Source organism: Ochotona princeps, chromosome 1 (genome assembly GCF_030435755.1).
Source record: "Ochotona princeps isolate mOchPri1 chromosome 1, mOchPri1.hap1, whole genome shotgun sequence".
NCBI lineage: Eukaryota > Metazoa > Chordata > Mammalia > Lagomorpha > Ochotonidae > Ochotona > Ochotona princeps.
Genome location: NC_080832.1, coordinates 8,707,707 through 8,731,926, shown reverse-complemented (window position 1 = coordinate 8,731,926; position 24,220 = coordinate 8,707,707). Strand labels below are relative to the sequence as shown.

General features: G+C 44.7%; 1 protein-coding gene across 8 annotated transcripts in view; it reads left to right on the top strand.

The window, feature by feature from the left end:
- Nucleotides 1-24,220, top strand: part of ARID1B (AT-rich interaction domain 1B) — a 370,148-nt gene that overhangs the window by 142,188 nt on the left and 203,740 nt on the right. For all 8 annotated transcript variants that reach the window (XM_058662259.1, XM_058662090.1, XM_004595447.4 and 5 more), the window contains one exon: nt 2,229-2,339. In XM_058662259.1, the coding sequence (XP_058518242.1) occupies nt 2,229-2,339 (111 nt within the window). The remainder of the gene's footprint in view (nt 1-2,228; nt 2,340-24,220) is intronic.

The following is a 24,220-nucleotide window of genomic DNA, read 5'->3' as shown; positions in this document are numbered from 1 at the left end:
TGTTTGCTGTGGTTTGCGATGCATCTTTGCCGAGTAGGTGAATCCTAGACCTGGCTGGCCAGTGTTACAGATTCAGGGCGGTGCTGTCTCCCTGCATGCTCTGTCAGCTGCATTAGGGTGGTGCTGTCTCCCTGCGTGCTCTGTCAGCTGCAGTAGCCTTTGATTCAAGCACACACTGCAGTTGACAAAGTCCCTTTTCTGGGTTTCTCAATGAATTGCATCTTGGTTTGGTTTCCAACTGTATTGAATAATTGAAAGTTTTCTGTGGTCAGGAACAGTATTTGAGATTTTTGCTAGAGCTTCCCAAACCTCAAAAAGTGACATGTGAAGTCATGTACGTTTCCCTGGTAGTTTTCAGAAGCGATGGTGTCTGCCCTGAAATCCGTCTATACCCTGGCTGCAAAGCTCTTCCGCTTGTGGAAAAGTGTCGGTGTAGCTGTGGCAGACCCGATGGCAGTACCATCTGTAACAGCCAAGCTGTGCACTGTGTGGCACATGTACGTGCAGAGGCGGCCTGGCCCGGCCTGCTCACTTGTCCATTGTGAGGCTGACCTCACCTCTGTGCTGTTTTTGTAACAGTGTGCCTCTGAATGGAGGCCTTGTGTTCCCCTTGATTTGAAATCTTTGTAATCACTCTAAAGGAACCAGCAGGCCCCCAGTGGGAAGTCCCTGCAATGAGTGGAACCTGGGGCCTGGAAGAAATGGGCCCTTGCTGAGGGCAGAGCAGGGCAGCTAGCACGTGTGATCACTGTCATCTTCGGGTCTTCGCCTGCTTTCACCCTGTGCAGCCTTCTGGGTACCCTTGGGTTCCAAGTGCCTATGCTCCTCTCACCCTGTACTGCCACCGAGGAAAGTCTGGCCAGCCAGATTGGCTTCTCCTACAAAGCAGCTGCTGGCCGAGTGTGGAACCTGCCTGGTGGAGTTCAATGCCTGAAACTGACTCGGGCAGCTGGTGCCTGTGAGACTGCCCAGCCATTGGTTGGTGCACTTCTTCATTCCACAACTTGCTTGAAGGCGGGACCGCCCCTGCCCAGCCACTTCAGTCTGCTTTGGTCAGTGCTTGATTTTGTAGTACCGCTGTTGGTTGAGTGACTTGGCTAAAGTCACTCAAAAGAAGTCTGTGAGTTTAATTGTGTGCTGTGCGAGAAAGGTGGGGCAGCAGGTTTTTAGAGGATTCCACTGGTATTAATTTCCTAAATTATAGAGATTTAAAAAAGTGGAACTTGCATATGATGTTTCCTTAGTACTAACTCTTACTTGTGCTCACACACTCAAACACATAGAATGTTGTTTTAAAGCAATACTTTCCCCCCCCCCCCAGTTAGAAACTGGTTCTTCAACTTTCAGTGCCATCTGAGACATGCTATGCTAAGTATTTAGAATCCTGTCTTGTGACTTGACATTGCATGTGAATGATGGCAGAGGGTTGAGTAGGCGAGCAGGCCTGGCGAAGCAGCCCTGGATATGGTGTGCAATAATGTGTTGTGAGATGGGATTGGGTTATGTAACATCGTGTCGGCACAGACCTGAGGCCTGCTGGAATCTCCCTGAAAGCATGTTCTGCAAGATGCCACGAAGGCCACTGGGCATGCTCCTCTCCCTGGGCAGGCTGCAGGCGGTCAGCTCTGTCCCCACTGTTTTCTCTGTGTGTTCTCTGAAAACAGTGCTGTATGACACATGGAGGCCTGTACACAAGTGTTTATTGCATTTGTGGAAGCTCCAGGATGTTGTGAGCTTACTAACAGTTTATGCTGTTTTGTGAACAATCAACCATACATATTAAGATTCAGTTAGCAGCGAAGTTCTCATTGTTTCAAGCTTTCGAGGTAATGTTAAAGGCAGTTTGCCCAAAGTGTAAATTAGATACTATAACCAAAATCGGAAGTAAGGAATAAAAAAGGTGTTTGGCTTGCTCTGGTGTAGACAACTGGGCTGACTGCCCCCTCCTGCTCCGTCTTCTAGTGAACCTAGAGTGGACCTAGAGTGGACAATCTGAAGAAATTCAATTGCTTCTTTCATTTATAAATAGTTTAGCTGTCCTTCTGCTGTTGGTGATGAGCTTTGGTTTGGTTTGGAATAAGTGATAAAGCAACAGCTATCGTGTACTTATGTGTCTGTTACAATGTAACGTTAGTCCATGATTGTGATGAGCCTCCGTCTTGGTTGCTGCAGAGGCTGAGGACTTGCTCACATACTTAGGAAGTGCTCTACTTCTTGTGTTCTTCCAGGACATGTCTCAGGAAGGCTACGGAACTAGGTCCCAGCCTGCTCTGGCCCCTGGAAAGCCTAACCACGAAGACTTGAACCTAATCCAACAAGAAAGACCATCAAGCTTACCAGTAAGACATTCATATGCTAATGTGGAAGTGGAATGAGTTAAACAATTTGGAAAAGAGCTGTTGTCTTGTTTGTTCTGTTGTATGTTATAACATTTTGGTTTTTTGGAAAGACTGAAGTGTTTGATTCCCAGGGCTCTGTGGTCCTGGGTGAGCCTGTCTCCGTGGGTGGTGGCTGTGGGGTCCAGCCGCCCCTGGAAGGTTTGTTGACTGGCTTTGTGTGCAGGCAGCTAACTGCTTTCTTCAGCTTGCTGCTTTTGCTCGGATTGCAGAATAGGTGTGCACAGAGAGTTTACACGTAAAGGAAATTCTCACTTTGATGAGATAAAGCATAGATAGCAGTTTGAATTTCTTGTGAGACTTCATGTATATAATGGGAAATCACCAAGAATATTTTATTTTAGAATTTGATGAAGCAGCTTGCAAAGTATTTCTACCAACACCTAATATCTGATGACTGAGCTATGTTGGTAAGAGGGTGACTGTAGTATAAGATGCCCACAAGGATTTATTTGTATGTAATGGGTTGCTTACAGGGGAACCTAACTTAAATGAAATTTGCTTTATTATCTAAAAGGATACGTGTCTGCAAACCAGCATTTTTATATTTGTTTTCTTGTTCACATGTTTCTGTTTGAAGAATTATTGTTCTTGTTTAATCACTGTTAGGAAGGTTTAAGATGGGAGTTCAGGATAGTTCTAGTTGTAACTTCACCCTCAGATCTATTTGCATTACATAAGATTTATGGCATTAAATGCAAACATTTGAGAAGGAGCGTGTGTAGTGAAAGTCACACATCCATGTGGCGTGCCTGGCATACTCCCTGTATGTTATTCACAGCGGTGGGAAAGAGGGTAAATGCTGGTTGCAGGACCCACTGTCTCTCAATCTGGTGGATGTTTTTGAAACCCTTAGTTTTACAGCTCTATTTTCGTGATGGGAGTAGGTGAAATTCTGGTGTGTGTGTTTGTGCGCACTTTAGAAAATTGTGTTGGCATATTTACTGCCTAGTTACTGTTGAAAGAATGAAAAGAGAAATGACTTCTGTGTTTGGTGCTGTAAGTTTGTTTCTTGAGCAGCTACTTCACAGTGTGGTGAGCATGTTGTGTGTGTGTGTGTGTATGACATGCATATGCACTGTTGTAAATGTAGCTTTTGCCAGATTATTATTATGTGGAAGCAGATTTGCAGTTTTATGAACTGTACGTCAACTTGGCCAAACAGGAGTGGGCCGTGGATCCCCATATCCCTGCCCACTGGTGTCTCAGTGTTTGGGGAGAAGGCTGCAGGGTGCTGAAAGGTGCACCTGTGCCCGTGCCTGCTGCTTTGGGGTGTGGCACAGGTGGGGAATTTTGCCTTGGATTGCTGCTGTGTGTCTGCTGAGCTGCAGGAGTCACCTGCAGGCACTGCCTCTTCTGTGCCCCTTGGGAGCTCAGGCCTCCCCCTGAGGGTGTGCCCCTCCTCGTGGCATAAACAGGGGTGGGAAGAAGAGCTGTGGAAGTGAGAAGAAGTTCATTCTGAATTGTTCTGTTTGTGCACCTTTGTAGTTTTATCATGGTATATACTCTATTGATTACTTTGTCCACTTCCTGCAGGAATTTAAGATTGCCCATGGTACAGATTTTTCTGTGAAGATGTTGAAAAAGAAAGAATTTAATTGATATTTGCTTTGCATTTTGATAACCCAACAATAAATGGGATGCTAATTGACTCCTTCTCCCTCATAGCACACTTCATGGCCCATTATGAGAACAGAGTTTCTGTATTTTATGTTCAGTGTGCAGAAATCTTGATTACAGATAAAAGGACAAAACGTGGATCAGCCTGTATACCTCAGCCCCCTGGCCTGGTGGGGTGGACACTGGTTTCCTTCTGTAAAGTTTAGTGCGCTCCTTTTGTTGGACCGGAGTCCTGCATGTGCCAAGCATTTCTCTAGTAGGTTTGTACATCTGATTTGTTGATATGGATACTTCATCCTTAAGATGTTGTGTAAGTCAGCTTTTTGTTGAAAGGGATTCTTTAGTCTTTAGAGAGGAGCTAGTGGGGTTCATCATGGGGCTCCATCCTCACAACCTGACCCAGCCCAGTGGCTTCCCAGAGACCCACCATCCTAATCTGCCCATCCCATTCATCCACTAATGTCTACTTTAGTTTGGGAAGCTAGATGCTATTCAGCCTCTTAGTTGTACACGCTGAGAGTTAATTATGAGTTCAGGAAACAATGTGTTGGTCATTTGTTATGACTCTACTATTCTGAGTTTTCAATGCCAGCTTTGATGAGTAATTTAGCCCTCTACCCAAGCTGAACTGTTGGGACTTAGGCAGATGTGTTTGTTACCATGTCTGGGTGACTTTGCTGTTGGATCTGTCACAACTTCACTGTGAAGAAAGGCTGGACTTTCCAATTGTTAATGACTTAAAATTGACTTTGCTAGAAGTTAAAGACAGTCCATATTACTGTAATAATTTCTAGTTTTGTAATTTGGAACTAAGTAAATTGTGACTCTCATCTGTACCTTTAAAAAAAGTAGTGGTCTTATTCCCATGATAATTGTTAATAACCATTATTTTGCTTCCATTGAGATAGATTTTTTTGTAGCTTCTGTGTTAATATTGTATTTTTCTTCAGCATGTCTGTTACTGCAGTTAACAACTTTCCATTGTAGGAAGTCAAGGCATTTCCAATATCCTTATTCTAAATCAGTAATTTGATCCCTCAGGAAGTTGTCCTCTTACCTTTGTTTGAACTGGTATTTGTCTGCATTTGCATGTCATTAAATTCTTGGTGTTCTTTAATAACTAATGCAGTTGCTTTTTCCAGCTGGCTTAGATCGTCAAATCATCCACAGAAAACTGCAACTGAAAAATTAATATTTGTTCTTGTGTTATCTTGGGACCATAACCAGTAATATTTACTTTTTCTGTAATGCATTCACACTTAAGTCAGAGCAAATTCCCCATAATAGTATCCACTTATTTCTATGTTTCTTAATCATGCAGCTTTTTTTTTTTTAAAGAGTTATTTTCCTACTTGAAATCCGAGTTACAGAGAAAACAGAGAGCGGTCTTCCACCTGCTGCTTCACTTGCCAAGTTGTATGCAATGCCTACGGCTGGGGAGGGCAGAAGCCAGAGGTCAGGAGCCAGGGGTCACCCTTGTGCCCACGAGGGTGGAGGGTCCCAGGTTTCTTTACCACATTGTGCTTTTCCTGGGGCTTTAGCAAGGAGCTGGGCAGGAGGTGGACCTGAAGCAGCACCCATCCGGATGCCAGCAGTGCGGGCAGAGGCTGTGCCAGTCATGCCACAGGGCTGGCGCCAGCACAACCTTTTCTTCTGTGAAGAATTACTGTGTGTGTCTTCATAATAACCTTCTTGATACATTTTAGCATATAGAAAATTATATATAAATGGCAGGAAGAAGTCTTTCCTCTTAAAATATTATCATTCAAAATTGGAATACATTTTGGTTTTCTCTACCCAAGATACTGATATGAATGAGACCAGCTTTTAACCAAAAAGTCTAAAAGAAATTGCTGTTTTATTAATTTAGTTCGTAAACAGTGAGTTTGTATCAATTTATATTCTACAGTAAATCCCCAAATAAAATTTAGTACACATTCTATTGAATGTTTTGTTAAATTTCCTTCTCTTGCGGTATCTACTATTGATCTTTTTTTTTTTTAAGATTTATTCATTTTATTACAGCCAGATATACAGAGAGGAGGAGAGACAGAGAGGAAGATCTTCCGTCCGATGATTCACTCCCCAAGTGAACCGCAACGGGCCGGCGCGCGCCGATCCGAAGCCAGGAACCTGGAACCTCTTCCGGGTCTCCCACGCAGGTGCAGTGTCCCAATGCATTGGGCCGTCCTCGACTGCTTTCCCAGGCCACAAGCAGGGAGCTGGATGGGAAGTGGAGCTGCCGGGAGTAGAACCGGCGCCCATATGGGATGCCGGGGCTTTCAAGGCGAGGACTTTAGCCGCTAGGCCATGGCACCAAGCCCTGATCTTTTTATTATAATTATTTTGTAATTATCTTGTCTCCTCTGTTAGAGTATTTTCATCATGCTTATCATGCTTTATTCAATGAATGTTTTCCTAAAATGATTTACATATAAGCCTAGTTTTAAACAAGTTCTCCGGTTTCAGAATTTCTGGGTGAAGGGGTGCTTACTCTGTGATGTAGTAGGGAGGCCTCACTGCCAGCAGCACCTGCATCTTGTATGGATGCATTTTTTAAAAAGATTTATTTATCTTTTTATTGGAAAGGCAGATTTATACAGAGAGGAGGAGAGACAGAGGAAGATCTTCCATCCGATGATTCACTCCCCAAGTGGCCACAACAGCTGGAGCTAAGCCAATCCGAAGTCAGGAGCTAGGAGCCTCTTCCAGGTCTCCCACGCGGGTGCAGGGTCCCAAGGCTTTGGGCCGTCTTTGACTGCTTTCCCAGGCCACCAGCAGGGAGCGGGATGGGAAGCGGGGTCGCCAGGATTGGAGCTGGTGGCCATACGGGATCCCGGCACGTTCAATGGGAAGACTTTACTGCACCAGGCTTGTGTAAGAAGCATTTGAGTCCTGGCTTCTTCACCTTTCATTCAGCTCCATGCTGATGTGCCTGGGAAGGCAGTGTAAGGTCCTGCTCAACCCCAGTCCTTGCAAGGATTGTGGGAGTGAGCCAGCAGATGGGTTCTCTCTGTAGCTCTGCCTTTGAAAGAAATAAAAATGAGTTTTGTTTTTAAGAAAGTGTTTTTCATGATGAGCTCGCATCAGGAGAGTTGTCTTCACGTGCTGCTGATGCTCACGTGCTGCTGATGCTCACGTGCTGCTGATGCTCAGGGCCTAAGCAGGTGTAGCCTCTGTTTTGGTTCTGTGGTGTTATTCTTAGAACCAGTTTGCTTCATCTAATGGCATCTGCATTTTACTTTGGTAACCCTGAGGTTCCAAAAAAATAAGTGGGCAATTTGGATAATTAAGCTAAAGTAGAGTGAAAATACTGTTTTCTTAGCTGTTTATACATACATATTATTTGTTTATGATTACTGCTTCAGTAATTATACTGTGGTAGATACATTTTCAAGAAAATATTTTTAAACATGTTTAAGAGGATGGATAACACCGAAATAAAAATTTGATCATTTTCCTTATTCAGCAAAATTGAACTTTCGCCTCCAGGAATTGGGGGAGTTGTTAACATTCCCAGGTTTCCAAGTAAGGAGTTACAGCCCTTGCCTTGTGCTTCTGTTTACCTGAGATGCAGAACCCCAGGGAGCACCTGTGAACAGGCTCTGAACAGGCGCTGTGAAATGTGTCTAAAGCTACTGGCCGCTGAGGCCATCACGCCATGCAGTCCTGTTTCCGGGCCCTGTCCTCGTCCCCTCAGAGGCACCTGAGCAGGGTGGTGTGGAGCAGCGTGGAGCTTCCCGGGTTAACTGCATAGCCCTTCGTGTGTGAAATCTGTCTGTCTTCCTCTCTGTATATCTGACTTCCCAATAAAAAATAAATCTTTAAAAAAAAAAAGAAGTATTTAGTTACATGTAGGTTGGTTGGGGTTGAGGACAGATGTTTGGGAAGCACATTTGGATGTTGGTGATTTGGAGTGGCATTCAGTGGTGTGGGTTGGTGATTTGGTTGCTGGGCACGCCAGGTAAAGCCAGTTTCTCGCTGGCTTCTGCTTTTCGCCAACTTCTCATCCCTCAGCTGCAAATATGAATTCTTTAGCCTGTCTTAACTTCTCATTTGGCGGGATTTTACACGAGTCACAATCTAATGGCTAAGAATTCGGCATATGCCTGCTGAATGAGCTCTTTTGAAACTCTTCTATCTGCAGCTTGACTTTGTTTTAAACAGCACTCTGCCTCCCACTGATCCTGTCCAAGCGTCTCCCATCAGCATCCAGTGTGGATGCTTTGGGGCTTCTGGAAGTGCTTAGCCGAGTTTGCCGAGGTTTGGAGAGGTAGTAGGAGGAATCTTCAAAAATCCATGGAAAATGATGAACAAACTTATGCATGAATTTCAATTTTTTTGCACTAAAATAGATTTAAGAAAGATTTTTTTAATTATCTGAAAACCAGAGTTGCAGAGAGGGGAGATAAACACCCACACTCACAGAGAAAGAGAAAACCTTCCATCTGCTGATTCATTTTGCAGATGACCTCAGCAGGCAAGGCTGCACAGCTTCATCGAGGTCTCCTGTGTGGTGGCTTTGAAGCACCTTGTGCCAGTACCTGGGCCGTTGGGAGTGAGCTGGTCAGAAGCGGGAGCAGCCTGGACTGGAACTGGTGCCCCTATGGTATGCTGGCATCACAGGCAGCTTAACCTGCTTCAACACAATACCAACCCCCAAGTCAGTTTTCCACAGAGCCTTCTGAAGTACCCTGGTTCTTCACAAACTGAGATCTCTCCGTGGCAGGAGAGGAGCCTCTGAGAACTGGTTTCTGATCAGGTGTTTGCAGGTAGCTTAGTGACTTGCATGGTTGGGACTTGAAGGTAGAGCATTTATTTTGATGTCTTAGGGAGTTTTGAAAGGGAACACAGGATAGCTTAATGTTTTACCTAGGATATATCATGTTCTCTTACATAATTCTTTCAATGGTTTATTTATTTAGTTGAAAGTGTTACAGAGAGAGAGAGTGAGCCATCTGCTGGTTCACTCCCCAAATGGCTGAAATGGTCTGGGCTGGGACAGGTGCAGGTGATGATTTAGCAGGCTTCTGTTGGTTGGGTTTGAAGTGAACAACTTCCAAAAGTTACAAACTGATGAGCTATAGGGCGGTGAATCTTATCTAACACCTGGTACCTCCTTTCTGAGGAGTGGTCTGCCTATGTAACCAGGTGTCCTGCCGGGTGTCACATAGACTGTCAGGCCTGGAGTTCACACAGCCCCCAGCCAAGCCTAATGGCAGAACCACTAAAGCAGAAAACATCTAGGTTCTTCACAGGCAGGAGCCAGGAACTTTTTCCAGATCTTCCACATGGGTGGCAGAGGTCCATGGACTTTGGACCATCTTCTGCTGCTTTCCCAGGTGCCTTAGCAGGGAGCTGGATCAGAAGTGGAGCAGCTGAGATAGACCTGGCACTGGTATGTAATATGGGTGCTGTAGGTGTCAACTTTGCCTATTCCAATTGTTTAAAAATTGTTTATTTATATGACACGTTGGTAGACTGGCCAACAAGCCAGCAGACAAACTGCGTTTACATGTGCTGGTTCATCATCCACAGATGTGCAGTGGCCTGGCCTGAGCCAGGCTGAACTAAGGAACCAGGAACTCAGTACCAGTCTTCCAAAGGAACCAGTCACTTGAGCCAACACCATTGCTTCCCAGAGTAGGAAACTCAAGTTGTGAACCGAAGCCCGGGTTTGAACCCAGTGTGTCATGTGAATTCCTCGACTGCTAGGCCAAATGCCCACTTGTTTAATATAATTTTCATGAATGGTCTGTTCTATATGGAGATGTCAATTATTTGCAGATTGAGGTTGAGGAAATCATGTTAGGATTACTTGAAAGTCCTAATTTACAGAAAGTGGCATTAACTCTGAAAAAATGTTTTTCAGTAGAGATTATTTCTTTATGATGCAATACACTGAAATTTTATTTTCTAGGATATTTTCATGATAGTAATAGTTATTTTGAAAGTAGAGGATAGCACTTGATCTTGAGTGAGGAGGGAAGATGGAAGGTATGTTTCTTTTCCAAAGCAGTCTTCTTCCAGTTAAATATTTATTTTGCAAATTAAAACCTAGCAAAACCTCAACAGTTTGTAGTTATTCCAGAGGAAAAGAGACTAAATAAAATGAAAAGTTTGACTAAATGAGCATTTGAAAATAACTATAATGTGCTTTTAAATAAGTCCTGGATTATATAATGGACATCTTATTCTTGTTGAAATTAATGACTAATTCTAAATTCATTATAGCTGTGGTATTTGCTTAGTGGAAAATGTGTTAATTTTAAAAATTCACTTAATTTTTAAAATTAGCACATTTTCACAAACTTTTGTCCTTCACAAACTTTTTCCATATGATATGTTGATGATTTCCATGTAAAATGTGGGGGAAATGAATTTCAGCCTATTTCTTGGGACTGTCAACTCATTTCTAAAAAATTAATGAAGGAGTATGAAGGAGTACCATAAAAAATTGGACAAAATTGGAAGCTAAGAAAGGCTGAAACATAACTGATTTACAGGATATTGGTTTTGATAATAGAGGGATAGAATGATCTACAGTTGATGAATGAGGCTCATTAAGCAGAGGCTGATAAATGCAGATATTCCTGGCTAACAGGAAAGTCAGCACACAGTTTTTGCTAAGGCAAATGGAGGGTTGGCAGGCCCTGACCCCCTCCCCCGCCCTTAGCCCTTCTGCTGCCCAGCGTGGCCTGGCCTGCTAGCAGGGAAGAAGAGGTGGGGTGTAAGCAGCGTAGGAAGGCTCCTCATACCAGGTGGGCGAGTCCATCAGCAGTGAGGACCATCCAATGTTTTCATTGGTTCAGTTGAATTTGTTCTCCTCTGCTTCAAAGGCAGAGGAGGCTGAGAGAGGTCTTCCACCCACTGGTTTGCTTCCAAAGACTGACAGCTTTCAAGATATTGAGTTAGAGGATAGTACTTGAACTTTAGCAAGGTAAAAATTTCAGCCTTTTGGCTTATATATTTGTCTTGTAAATGAAGCTGGGTGCCTGGGGACCAGACACCCCACCTGGGTTTCCCATGGAGGTGGAGGGCCTAGCACTTCATTGGCTGCCTGCCCTCATGAGTGGCCTTGTTGGCTGCCTGCCAGGGGCACTAGCAGAGTGGAGTCACAATAGCACTGGCCTTGGCACTCCTCTATGGGATGCGGGCATTCCAAACAGCGCCATAGTGCCCATGCTGCGTCTTTTATTTTTTATGCCAGACATACTGAAATAGCATTGATGTTCTGGGGTGCTCTTTCTCCCCCTGACCTGCTACCCTTTCCCCAAGCTGAGCCTAGCGTGTCAGCTGGAGTGATACCTCCCTTAGTCCTTCAAACGTGGCAGCTCCCCGTGCCCTCCACGCAGCTGCCTGCGCCCCTCCAGCCCCCGCAGACACTGGCCTGTGAGGCCGCAAATGCATGTGACTTGGGGTTATCAAGTGAGGTGGGAAATCACTTTTAATTTGCAGATTTTCCCTTCGCAGGTGACTCTGAAGACCCACATCACATGTGTTTTATATAACAAGGGATATATAACCAGCAGGAGCTCATGGTAGCACTTCTGGACTGGTTATTTGCTTTTCTATTTCTTTGGGACTGGAAGTAACTATTTTTAATATTAACTGTCGGTTTCGGAGAGGAAATAAATGCATGCAGTGAAGGTTCTACCTGAGCCAACATTTTCTATTCTTTTCTCACAATGTAGAATTTTAGAGGTGTCTTTCTCTTTCTCATCTTTTTCTTTTACCTTCTGTAAATTGTTGTAAAATAACTGAATGGTCTTGTTTTCCTTTGTTTGGGTCAAGAAATTTTAGCTGAAAATTGTTACTGTGTGAAAGAAGATTATTGACTCAACAAGCCTTCAATTTTCCGTGAATAACACTCCTACCCCCTAGCTTCAGGAACATGCCGTGCGTGCATTCTATTTTAAAATACAGACTGTAATTTAAAACAGGCAGTTTGATGCCCCACTGAACTTTGTTTAAGCCTGGAATAAAAGAAGGAAAAAAGCTTTAAGCCACAAAAAAGTGACTAAGCTTTCTCAACTACTTTTCTATTAAAAAAAGAAAAAGGCACTACATTGTTGCTTGTAGAGGACCTACGTTTCACGCGATTTCAGATTGTGGCACGTACAGCTTTTCACCTCATTTCATTATTGGGCAATTTTTGGATTTTTTGGTAAGTGCTCAGGATAATCCTCACTTGCAGTGGAGGCTGCGTGCACGTGTGCATATTGTCCACATTTGTCCAATAATTAATTTGAATGCTTAAGTTTTAGCATTCAGCTATTGATAACCTAATTTTCTAGAATTCTTGCTGATTGAAATACTTTTGGAGTATCAGATTGCAAAGAATTAAATATTTAACTGCAATATTATTTGCTATCATTACAGAAATGCATCTTTGAGAGTAGTTTATGTGTCACTTGCCTTTCCCGCCCTCCTGCCAGGAGCAAAAACACAAAGCTTACATGAACTTGAATGGAAGGCCAGGGCTTGAACTGTTCTGATAAAGCAAGGCTTGTTGGTGGGTAGACCTGTTGCAGTAATGTTGGCGTGGCAGCCTGTGGCAGCTCACAGCTCAGGTTCCAGTGGTGAGCAGTTCCTGTCCTCTCAGAATGTGTGTGTGTGGGGGGGGGGCTTATTTTATGTTTAGAGAACCATCCATGTATAGTGGTAGAATGCATATTTTTAGGATGTATAATTTAACAAAAACAGTGAGTGAGAGTTCGTGTAATCGTAAGGTCTTGGGAACAGTCATGGCTGTATCGACATTGTTGTTGGCCACATTCTTCTAAGGCATCGGGATGGCATTCGGTGCCCGTGCTCGGAGCAGGTGGCTGCGGGGGGAGGAGAAAAGTGCCGGGCAGCACTTGGGCAGACGCCTGGCAGATCCAGGGCAGTGGCGGCCACTCTCTTGAGGGACTTCTGATGGTCTCATTGTTTTCACTGACTTAACTGTATTTTCTGGTTTTTTATAGCGGTGAAACAAAATGTGAGCATTCTAGCTATCTTCAAAACAGCTCTAGCCTGCTTTGTGTGTTCATATTATTGAAACAATGCCTAATTGAAAGAGCAAGTGGGGAGAGAAGGGGGGATGAGAAAGGCGGGTTAGGATTGACAGGGCATTCCCTGTCCGTGTAGTTTCATGGCCTGAACCGTTGGCGTTTATGTGAGAAGGCCTACCCGGAAACCTCCCTGACGTGCGTCGTGCTTGGCACATACATAGTATAGGTGCCATGCATTAGCTGCCAGGATCTGTGGTGTGGTGCGTGCCGCGCTTCCCTGAGTCCTCCTGCCCTGGCCTAGCGCCCGGGCCCGGCAGGCCGCGGTGGACCAGGACTCACGTGGGAGCAGGTTTCAGCTTTCTCCTACGTTTTTGGACTGTCCTTTAGCACATTATACTCATTACCAGCTTTACGTTTGAATTTACCTAGAAACCTAATTTCTCATGAAAACTTTGAAGCTATTTAAAGTAGTGCATAGTTAATAATGCAATTTAGTCTCTCCAATGATTTTTTTTTTAATTTTGTGCCAGAGCATTTGGGAAATCAGCTGTTTCTGTTCCTCTGCCTTTCAAATAAATAAATCTCAAAACATTAATATTGTGGTGTTGTGATATAAAGTATAACCCAGGTAGATACTCTTTATACTAATGATAAAAATTTGAAAAATCAACTGCATAATAAATGTGTTTAAAAACAGCTTTGTAGGGGGCCCGGAACAATAGTGAAACACTCTAATCCTCCACCCAGGATGCTATATGGGTGCCAGTTTGTGTCCCAGCTACTCCACTTCGCACCTAGCCCCTTGCTTATGTCCTAGGAACCAAAAAGCAGTAGGCACAGCCCAAAACCTTGGGCCCGAAGCCTTGGGAGACAGGAAGAAGTTCCTGGCTCCTGGCTCCAGATCAGCTTTTCTCATTTGATGAGTGAACCAGTGGATGGAAGATCTTTTTCTCTCTTATTCTTTTTGTAAAAAATCTGCCTTTCCAATAAGAATAAATAAATCTCAAAAAAAAAAAAAAAAACAACCAATGGGGAGAAACAGCCTTAGGGGGACATTTCCAACATTTCAAAGTATTTGCTTTGTAAAAAGTGACTATCGGTGAGTGAAGGGCCCTGCTCTCCAAACACATGGATTCCCTGGATGTTAAATGTCAATTACACATATAATACTTGTGGATTACTAATTGTTTTCAAGTAAAACTATAAAAAAAAGAGCAAAGCAAATCAACCATGTCCCTCCAGCTACCATGACTAACCACCAGATTTAAGGCTGCATTCTTGACTTTTCCCCAATTTACGGCCAAATTGAAGTTGCTTAATTATTAATATAGAGGGAAACACGTCACTTCTTAAAATACTGTGAAAATAATAATGAGACCAAAATAATGGGTCTTTTCAAATTCAGTATTTAAAAAGTTATTTTATGGTTTTTTTTGGGATAAGTGTCCAAGACCTAAATTAGGCATCCTGTCACATGAATGGATGGATGTTCTTTTTTTCTCACTTAATTGTCAGAATTAAAAATCTACTCATTCTGTCCAATTAAGTAGCTTACTGCGTGTACTTTCAATTGACATTAATTTAAAAAATTATAAAGTAGTAGGATGAAAACTCACTTAATAAGGAAATATTGTGAAGAGCTTTTTTGCAGGAAACAGGTATAATTCTGTTTGTCTTGAGGACTCAGCATCTGTGTCACATTGGTTCACAGTGCGGCAGGTCCTGTTTGTGTTTATGAGAGATGGTTGCTGACCTGGGGCTGTGAGATCCTGGCTTGGGATGAACTGTGGGCAGTAGAGCCGCATCTAAAGAGAAATGCCTAAACTCTTAGCCACAGCTGCTGAGCTGGGGTCCACCCTGCCCACACTGCTGCCCGGCATGTGGAGGCCTGCCCCTGTTGGAGAAGGCAGCGCAGCCTCGGCTCCGGCTGCAGCCACAGCTCAGGGAAGAGGCGCCCATATTTGCCATGTTTAGACTTACAACACCTATGTTCATGACGGGGGTGGGGTCAGAGACGACGAGCCCTGCTCCTGGGCTAACTCTCCTTGCCCACTCCTGGGACAGACTGGCTCCGCCCTGGTCCTTTCTAGGTCCCTGCCCCTGGGAGGGCACTGGCTCCCCCACGTAGTGCAGCTGCGCCCGGCGTCAGGGACTGCGTCTTCCAGGGCAGTGGCCTATCCCTTACGTGTTTTTTCAAGGCACAAAAACTTACACATTGGCAAATTTTCCCTTCGGAGGACTTCTAAAGCTCCTTGTCACCTTGTGCGTGGGGATTAGATTGGGGTGGGGGAACAGGCCAGCAGAGGCCACGCAGCTCCCTGCGGCCCACATGTGGACTGATAGTGCATTCTCAGCAAGAACTTTCAGGAACACAGAAGTGGCACTCACAGGGGTGGCCCTGTACGTGTTGGAACATTCTTTGTGGATCTTCAACCAATTAATTTGAATGAGAAAGGAAGCGATAGAAACTATTTTTGTTTTCCTCCGGGAGTAAGAGATAGGGAAGGCCGAACTGTGAACCTTGTAATTTTTTTAAAGGACTCCATTGAGATTCTCTTGTTTACTTTTTGCTTTACTCTTGCTGTGTTGGAGGAGTGTGACTCTTCCCCCAGGAATAGAAAATGTGGTACAGTCCGCCTCATAACCTTCCGGGGTATTTTTATAATTTATCATCAGCTGACACCGCCTGGGTAGAATATTCTTACCACTCCCTCTGGCTGCTGGAAGTCTGAAATTACATCTTTGTCTTTGAAGTCAGGCATACTGTTAGCGTTGCTATGGTGACAGGGCGGGTAATGGCCTCCACAGACAGGAGATTGGTATTTAGCGTTTAAATGTGGTTGTACACAAGGCCTTGATTTTTAGAGTGCTTGGTGAACTATCCCCTTTTAGTAAATGTTTAAAAATTACATTTTTACATGGCCTTACTAGATTAATAGTCATGGTTTATTTCATTTTAACTGCAAGGATAAAGGCATTATTCCACTAAATGGGTAGCTTTTTTTCTCTTTGGGTTTATGCATTATTAACACGGCCTTTCCTGTTTTGCTTGTAACATTTTATAGGCTTTTCCAAACATGCAGTCAGATCGGCTCTGTTGCTTCTTTATTTTTTGGACTTAACCCATTAGCTACTTGATCTTAACACGGTCTCAGAGGAAGTAAAGTTCTAAATAACCAAACTTTACACATTTAAAAATGAAGATATACTTTCCTACTGTGTGTGTGCTAATGTTGATGGATTGTTGAGTCTTTCCTGATGAATTACAGTAATAACTTCCTGTTATGGTGTTTCTGTTTCCAGTTCCTGCTTAGCCACTTTCTTGTAACCATTACAAGAGCCGCTAAAGAAGCGAGGGTTTGTAGCTGCAGGGAAGCGTGGGGGCCTGTTGAAAGGTGTTAGCATGTGAAGCCTGGGACCCTCTTTCTCTCCCTGAATCTGTGTGCTGTGAGGTCATTTCCTTGCGCATACATGCAGGTTTTAAATTGGTGATAATTTTGTCATTGGAATAACAGTGACTATTTTTTTTTCTTGAAAAAGATTTTTTTTTTTTTTTTGGTCAAAAGGCAAAATTAGAGAAAGACTGAGATCTTTCATCCACTGTTTGCTCCCCCAAAGATCTCAGTGGCACGGGCTGAGCTGATCCAAAGGCAGGGGCCCCAGGACCAGGGTTACCCTCTGCTGCTTTCCCAGTTCATAGGAAGGGAGCTGAACCACAGCTGGAACAGCCAGGACTAGAAGTGGGGCCCATGTGGGATGCTGGCACCACGGGAGGAGGGTTAGCCTACCATGCTACTATTTTGGCACTTCTGGAATAATGTTGGATCTTACATTCTTGAAAGCATATAGGTATTCCTGCCAGCCTGGTATATAAATTGTTTAGAAAATTTGGGTTTTGAATGCTTTGTGACATGAAACCTTCCATCTCATCATATGTTGGTGTTATTAATGAAATGACTTTATATACTTGAAATTTGGAGGGAGATCTGAGTTCTACATTTGCTTCATTGTTATTGTTATTTAGATTTTAAAAGTGTATTTGAAAGGCAGTTTCAGAGAAAGGAGGAGAGATATAGAGAGAACCCTCCATCTACTGGTTCACTTCCAAATTGGCTATAATGGCTGAAGCTGGACCAGGCCAAAGGAGCCTGGAGCTTCATCTGGGTCTCCCACACTGGGGCCATCTGGTGATGCTTTCCCAGGCACATCATTAGGAAAGTGGGGCATTCGGGGACTCGAGCCATCAGCTGTAAGGATTCTGGTGTCTCAGGAGGAGGCTTAGCCTTCTACATCACATAGGTGCAGTTTTGAACCTTACAACAGAAATCAAAATATCTCTGTTCTGTGGGATATCTATTGAGATATTTGAAGGTCATTTTCATTAGCTCAGTAAGTTTCCTTAACCATTCTATTTTTAACTTATTTGATGTTCTTTATGAGCACCTCTAAAAATGGTAGCCCCCCCCCCGCCCCAAGAAGAATCCCTCAGAGGTGTGCCTGCTGGAACTCACTCCCCCACCGCCCTTTCTCTGGATGCACAAGACCAGTCAAGAAGGCAGTCATTCTGGGCTGTGGCTCTCACAGAGACCTCCTCACACCTGTGGGCACTTGCCTTAAGGTGCTGGAGTCAAGTCTGCAGTCTCACCCTTCCTGAACACCTCTCACTTGTTCAGATCAGTGTTCAAACTTGCTAACCTGTGTCTGAATCTGGCACCTATTATATTTTGTGTAATAACAGTAGTCATCTTTAAGTTGTTTGTACCTTTGTATCTCATAATAACTCTTAAAAGTTTAGGTCAGCTGAGTCTAGGATGCATTGGCCTTCTGGTTGGTTGCTGCTGCCTGCCAAATTCGATACGCCTGGAGCTGCTGTGTGTGCTGGGGCCAGGCCTTACTCCATCCTCAGGCTTCTGTCCGGGCTGTGTGGGGATCCAGGGTAGTTAGGACTGTGTTCCTGTTTTTTCTGAGTTGTAGTGCTATTTTCCAGAACTTTCCATTGTGCATCAAGCATAACTTTTCTGATGAAAGAGTAAGCATAAAAGTTGTATGTTTCTCATTGAAAGTTTACATACCTTGTTGCTCATTTTGACTTTGTCACACCAAGTTTTGTGAGAGAAGCAAGTCTGCTTTGTAAGCTGGCCCATGTTGAGACACCTCTGCCACTTGCTTGTACCCCAGAGGAAGAGCCAAGATGAACCTCAAGAAAAGGGTGAGGAGGACTCAACCCACCCATCAGGACAGGGACACCGAGCTGAGTGGCCTAGGGTCAAGGCAGAAGACCTTGCCACTTGTTCATGGGATCTAGAAAGAGGCTGATTCTGTGGAAAGGCCTCCCATTTCAGAGCAGAGGACTGGCGGCCACAGGCGCCTACAGCCTGCCCTGCTAGGATGAGTCTCCAGGCAGCAGGTGCACATGTGAGACATGCCCTGTTCATCATCATCCATCACCAGCTGCCCTGAGAACCAAGACCCTGAGGGTCTGGGCACAGGGGTGTGCCAGTTGGCCTGCTGCTCTCTAGGGAGCTGAAGCCTGCGGGAGGCAGGCACCAGGTACCTGGGAATGGGAATGGAGTGGGGCCTGCTTGCTGACCCCTGCCTCTGAGGGAAGGGCAGGGCAGAACAGATGGCCACCCCTCCCACCGTCCCTCCCTCTTTTCCCTCTCTCCCCTTTCTGTTCCTACCTTCCTCCCTCTCTCTAATTGGCCAGTGGTTTTGCTTCAGATTTGTTTTTGAGCTGAGCTGATCCAAAGCCAGAGGCTTCCTTCGGGTCTCCCACACGGGTGTAGGGTCCCAAGGCTTTGAGCCATCCTCTCCTGCCTCCCTAGGTCATTAGCAGGGAGCTGGATGGGAAGTGGAGCAGTTGGAATGCAAACTGGTGCCCACATGGAATCCCAGCGTGTACAAAGCAAGGATTTAGCTACTGAGCCATTGTGCTAGGCCATTTGCTTCAATTTGGAGAGAGACATGGGCAGCTTTGCACTCCACTGAAGTCTTAAAGCTATTGCCATTCAGTGTATCTGACATCTCCCCCAGAAGGGACCATGTAGAAGTGAGTTGTGCTGCTGAGTGTTGCTGTGTTGGTTTGTCCAAAGCAGCGACCAGTTGTCCCACAGGCCACGCCAGCTTGACTCCAGGACACCCTCCCTACAAATGCCCACACCTGGGGACGCTCAAGTCCAGCACATAAATGGCTTCATATGTATGTGTAGTCCATGTACACCCTCTTGTATGCTAAAAACCATCGAGAGACCATTTATAATACCTAATGCCAAGTGAATGCTGTGTAGATCGGTATCATTGGCTACTGATTAGGGAATAATGACGAAGGAAAATGCCTGTACTCATTCAGGGCAGATAGACCCTTCATCCCAAGTGCTTTTAATGTGTGACTGGTGAGCCCACGGAAGCGGGGCCTGTGTGTGGAGGCCAGCTGGGTGTTATGGGGACTTAGAGATTCTCTAAATGAGCATTGTCCAGGAGGGAGGGCTCTGCAATGAGGAACATACTCTTTCTGGCCAGTGTGTTAGGCAGTTGCCATATGTTGCTGTATAGCACTTGGAATATGCCTGTAGCAGGAACTGGATTTTAAAATTTAATTAAATCTAAATAGGCACATGTGGCCAGTGACCATATTGGACCATGCTGTTCTGGTGTACGGGTCCTGTAGGGTCCAACACACGGCTTCTGGGGAAAACAGCCTTGTATTTACTTAGATTAAAACTTGAGAGATCTTGGCACAGCACGGGCTGATTTACAGTGCATTCTCAGTTAGCATTTAAACTTACACATGTGTATGGGAAACTACAGGGACACAGATATGTGAAACTTAGACTGTTGTGTGAGATTCTGGTGCAGCACCAAAAAGTAAGACTGCAAGAGTAAGTCAGATCAGGTTACACCTTCTGCAAGTGAGTGCAGTAGGCCCGGGGAGTTTGTACAAGTTAGAAAGGTCCAGTGCTGGCATGTTTTCCTGGGTGTTGGGGCATCTGGACTCCCTGGAAGCAGTTAGCAGAGAGATGGGTACCCTGAGAACCTCTTCTACACCTCTGCCCCTGCACATACGCGTACGGATACCAGACTCAGACTGCAGGTCCTGCAGTGGTCTGCCAGGCCAAGCACAGCGCTTGGAGTGTGCGGCATCAAGTGGGCAGCACCCTGTACAGGTGTCAGCTGCTGGGGCTGTAAGGGCATGAAGGGCAAAACCCTTGGTGTTTTTCTCATGACCAGTCATCATCTGAGAAATAGGTTAGATTGATTGGGAACCTGTGTTTCTGGATTAAGTAGATGTTGTTCTGTTGTAAGAGACACTGAAAGCATTTCCTCTTAGGAGCGGTGGGAGGGTGGGGATCATTGGCGGTTTGGGGGTGATGTAGCAGACTGTATGCCTGACTCTGTGGGGTCAAAGCCCCTGTGGCCAGCTGAGAAGGGACTCCAGCTACAGAGCTGGTGCCTGAGTCTGACTCCTTGCCCCCACGGCCAGCCTCCAGAACACTGCCTCCCGTGGCGCCGTGTGTTCTTGGGTTGTTTTGCCTTTGTGTCATGGATAGAAACTGCCACTTGACTCCCTTTTTTAGTGTTCTGCATGTTTAGAATTTCTGTAAGAACTCTATTTTATGGTTGAAATAATGTAGTCAGGGCATTTGAATAAAATGTCAAAAGATTTCCTAGTCTTTTGTCGCTCATCTTCAAGATTTGGCTCAGGGCCTGCTCATTTGCCCCTCACGATGCGGTCCATGTGGTCCCTGTCCACTCCCTAATATCAGAGCCACAGAGACTGGTGTGTTCTTCTAGTTGTCACTGGGCCACACCTGGGGACAGCTTTTACATGTTGAAGCTGTACCTCCCTCCCCCTTAGAAGCACCAGGGGTGACTAATGGTGACCTCTCAGCATTTGCTTGATTCTGCGCTCATGCTGTTCGCTTCAGCATGCTTAGAGCTAGATGGAGGGGTCCTCATTGCTCGCTGCTCTGACTCACTCCGTCTGGAAACCTGATTCAGTTTGTTTATGACTCGGGAAGGGGAAGCGTATGAATTCATCTGTCTGAGCAGATCTCAGACCTCATAAGCTGGCTGCTTTCCTGGCTTAAAGCCCTTGGGGACCTGAGGCTAGGGGCTTTTCAGCAAAGGCTTTTTGCTGCGGGGTCCGTTTGGCCATCTTGCTGGGGAACATTTCCACATCCTCAAATGTCTTGTCAGTCCTGCATTAAATGCATGTGGCGTTGTAGTCCGGAATAGCTTTCCTCTTATGTGAAATTGTTGTTTTCTTCCTTTTCTTTCCTTTTTTTTTTTTTTTTTAAATCAGTAGTCTGAGTAACTTGGGTTTTAAAAGCACTATTAAACCAAGGAGGGATTGTAGTTGAGTTAATGAGGCAAAGCAAAAAGAAATCTATGGGATGGAGGAGGTGACAGGGAGGAGCAGGCCAGGGTGGGTTCCCTTAAGAAGCAAAAGGACTTTTGGAACTCAGGAAAGCTGCAGAATCCCCTTCCCTTAATTCTAGCCTGGTTCTTAGCTGAGATCTTAAATGAAAAGTCTATGTGCTCAGTGTAAACATGAAAATCTCAGTGTTCAGTTGTCATGCTTTTGCTAATAAGATGACTTACAGGTTATTAAATGAATCTATAGGACTTAAGTATAAACTATATAATACAAAATGAACTGTTTCCTCTTGGGAAGATGACCGGCCATGTGATTGTTTTTAGATGGGTGAGCACAGCGTTCTGCTGTGTAGGCTCTAGGAAGGATCAACATGACCAAAATACCCTTCACTCTGTTAGAAAGGTCTTACTTAATCTGAGTTGTTTGTTGTTAGCATATATACGAGTTTTTGTTCTTAGAATCTCTTATAAAATGAACTTAATAGTGTTATTAAAATAGTTTTGAGTTTTCTGCATCTCACATTGACGCGCCTGGGAAGTGCTGCCTCTGCTTTGAGTCCGGCTTCCTGCTGACGTGCCTGGCAGGCAGCAGAGGACGGCCTGAGTAAAGGGTTCTTGTGGCCCGTGTGAGAGAGAACTGGCCGGCTGTTAAGGCTGAGATGAAAAGATGACAACTTGGAAGATAGTACCTGTATATTGTAATATTAGTGCAATCTCTAACAACCTGTATCCAATGCAATAAGATAATGCGATATAATCTATAAACCAACAATTAACGTCAGAATACTCAAGATCTACATCGAAAAACTGTAAAACCTACTATACCCTCAATACTCTATGTTAACCTGTGATGGGGAGGGAGTGCAGGGAAATCTTTCAGGACCATAAAAAGAGTGAGAAAAAAGTACAATATAGCCTATCAAGATCAAATCTGATAATTCATAGACAACAGACTCAAAGCGGCACTAAACAACAATAAAACTACTATACCAATGCATGAGGAGGGAATCGGGTGCGATCCTGACAACCTCTTAACAGGAGGTCATGTGTGTGGAGCAGGGGGGCACTCCAGAGTGGAGCAGGTGGTAAGGAGGAAGCTTGGATCCCAACCATGAAGACTATCAGACCTTCACCACAAACTATTAGTACGAGCAACAAGGACTATATCCCAACTGCCAAGGAGGCCACAGGGAATTGGATGCCCTCGGAGGCCGAGTACTCTGAGGTCACCCACCCCCAACTGGAGCTTCCGCAGGGGATGGAAGAAGTCCAAACACTACCGCGCAGAAACCAACGTCATTGGAAAGACAACCAGAAGCCCTGAGCGGTCCGCAGAAACAGAAGAACAATAGATGTCCTTCGGGACCAGGGAGGAGAGCTTTCTCTGGTCCGAGCCTGGCTCCAACTCTGGACCCCCGCACTCCCTCGCAATGACCATCGGGATTGCTTCGAAAACCCCTCACAACAAACAAACAATCATACAAACTAAAGAAAACCTAAAATAAATAGACAAACAACAGAAAGTAGAACTTGGAATCTGACAGGAAAGAGCTGGCGTGGATTGGCTCATGCCTCGCTGGGTGGGACACACAAAGATTCGTTACTCCTCACCATGGTGTTGAGGATTTTCCTGCACACACCCCCCCAAAAAAAATGTGTTCTGCACCTTAAATGTCGACAAATGTCTTGTTAGAGTTACAAGCCAGTCTAGATTATCCTAAAATCTGCCAAGATCAGCAAAATTATACTTCAACACAACAAATCGCTAAATACTAAAATGAAATAGACACGAGACAGCTGAATGGTACCTTATAGCCATTTTAAGGTATATAGCAGCCGGTCCTGAATATAAACTAAAATTGAAATGTCAATGAGCTAATCATAGGTTGTGGTTAGGACTTGCTTTTTTTTTTTTTTTTTAACATACTGGTTACTCAAAACCATGTCAATTCCATAATATTGCAAATTGCTGTTGATGTTATACTGGGACTCTTAATTGACTGGGATGATATTCTACCAGCTCTAACTTCGGACCAGAAATGGTCTCCCCAAGAAACTGTTCAACCCATCTGGACAATAAGTAGCTGGACTCTATGCTTGGTATATGTTTGCAAGGAAAGAATCTTGATTGAATTTGAATTGTAATACTGCATCAAGGTGGAGGAATCCACCAGGGGGGAGGGGTGGGGGATTCCCAGAGCCTATGAAACTGTCACATAATGCAAAGTAATTAAAAAAAAAAAAAAAGAAGAACTGGCTGGCTGTTGCAGGCATTTCAAAGGATGAGCCAGTGGCTAGGTCTCTTTCTCTTGCTGTCTCTGTTTCTCTGTCATCCTTTCTTTAATAAAAATAAATATCTTTGGTTTTAAAAAATGGATCCTGGCACCAGTACTGAGGCATAGCAGACAAAACTGCCACCTGTAGTGCTGGCATCCCTTATTGACGCCAGTTCGCTTCCCAGCTGCTCTGCTTCTGATCCAACTTCCCACTTCTGTGCCTGGCAGAGCATCAGAAGAAACCCCACGTGCTTGGGACCATGTCCCCGTATGGGAGATCTGAAAAACAGATTTACAGAGAGAAACAGGGAGAGGGAGTAAGAGATTCTTTCATTCACTGTTCACTCCCCAAATGACTGCTCAGGAGCCGGGAGGCAGGAGCCTGTTTGGGGTCTCCCACGTGTGTGCAGGGAGCCAAGCCCTTGAGCCATCCTCCGCTGTGTTTCTAGGTCATAAGCAGGAAGCTGGATTAGATTTGAAAACAAAACAAGTTTTGGATTTTGGTAGAGATTTGTGCATATGTGTGTACGGTGTCATGTATGGCCAGTGTCTGTTG